The sequence below is a fragment of the Scophthalmus maximus genome, chromosome 8 (assembly GCF_022379125.1).
Source record: "Scophthalmus maximus strain ysfricsl-2021 chromosome 8, ASM2237912v1, whole genome shotgun sequence".
Lineage (NCBI taxonomy): Eukaryota > Metazoa > Chordata > Actinopteri > Pleuronectiformes > Scophthalmidae > Scophthalmus > Scophthalmus maximus.
Window position 1 is genome coordinate 7,396,030 of NC_061522.1, and position 1,471 is coordinate 7,397,500.

A 1,471-nucleotide genomic window follows, 5' to 3' on the forward strand; every position below is an offset into this window, starting at 1 on the left:
TGGGGGAAATTCTACGAAATCCTTACAAGTGAGTCCCTATTTCTTTTATTTTCATTACCGAGGCCTCGTAATAAACAAACCCTACATAACCTTAATCCAACCCCCCTCCCCAAGGTATCACGAAAATATATCCCTGACTTATAGATCACGCACATGGTAACAAAATAAGTGGAATTAATTACACATTTAGACACAGAATTGAGTGTGTGACAGGTAAATTATTCATTTACAGAGGGGGGTCATTTGGCAGTAATCTAATATTAGCTTTCAGTGGTGTGTTGTTGTCGCCCCCCCCCCCCCCCCCCCCCCCCCCCCTCGTGGACCCTGAATTAAATGTTAGACTGCATCGTCCAAGAACTCGGGAAAAACGAATATAGCTCATCCTATAAGCCAAAAATATATATATATAAACACCAATAGTCACCAACCAAGTGCTTCGAGTTAAACTGGTCCCACCGTGTGTCAGTAACATGGGTCTAACGAAAACCATGTGGTCATCTCCGAAAACCTTGGAATCAATCTCGAGTACAAATGAAAGCATAGAGTCCTGTTATAAGTCATATATATATACATATATATATATATATAGAAAAAAAGGAAGAAAAAAAAAGAAGGGGTGAAGTAGGTAAGTGTGGAAACAGTGGTCTCTTACTTGCTCTGTCAAACGATGCTTCACTCGACTCCACATCATCTCCCTCTCAGCGGGTAAAAGATGTGACTGGTGTGAAGGAGGGGGGTCGTGTGTGTGGCCCCCCCCCCCCCTCTCTCTCTCTCTCTGGAGCGTTTCAGTCATTGTTCAGTTTTGTTTAGTTTAGTTTTTTGTTTTTTTTGAAGGAATTTTTCCAAGTTCAAAGCACAAAGTCGTCGATGATTGAAAAAAAGGGGGTGAGATCAGGAACTATGATACAGATCGTCTCTGAACGGCCCCGAGTCTCGTTTTGTTTTTGTTCCGTGGGTGCTGGTTCAAAGCGACGGTTCGCTCCGGTGTGTGTGTGTGTGTGTGTGTGTGTGTGTGTGTGTGTGTGTGTGTGTGTGTTGCTGCTGCTCAGACGCACGCCGAGTACTTCATTCGTTTCTGCTTCTGCCGCTGGTTGCAGAACCACACGCGCACCACGTTCTTCTTCAGGTCCAGCTTCTCCGCGATCGCCGCGATCTTCTCCGAGGAGGGACGCGGCTGGATGGCGAAGTAGGCCTCCAGCGACCTCTTCTCCGGCGCCGCTATCGACGTGCGCTTCCGCTTCTTCTCGGCGCCGTTGAACAACTCGGGCTTGTTCAGCTTCTCCCGGTGCGACTTCTCGGCCTCCTCGAGCCAGGCCTGCAGGATGGGCTTCAGGGCGATCATGTTGTTGTGCGACAGCGTGAGCGACTCGAAGCGGCAAATGGTGCTCTGGCTGAGGGAGCCCACCCCGGGGATCTTCAGGCTGGCCAGCGCCGACCCCACGTCCGCCTGCGTAACCCCGAGTTTGATCCG

At 49.2% G+C, this 1,471-nt stretch overlaps 1 protein-coding gene across 1 annotated transcript in view; it reads right to left on the bottom strand.

Annotated features, from left to right (window-relative positions):
* Window positions 1–292: 292 nt before the first annotated feature.
* pou4f2 (POU class 4 homeobox 2) overlaps window positions 293–1,471 on the bottom strand; it is a 3,214-nt gene continuing 2,035 nt past the window's right edge. Inside the window, exon 2 of the mRNA XM_035637896.2 lies at window positions 293–1,471. This exon is cut by the window's right edge and continues 504 nt beyond it. Within this exon, the coding sequence (XP_035493789.1) occupies window positions 1,046–1,471 (426 nt within the window). The 3' untranslated portion in view covers window positions 293–1,045.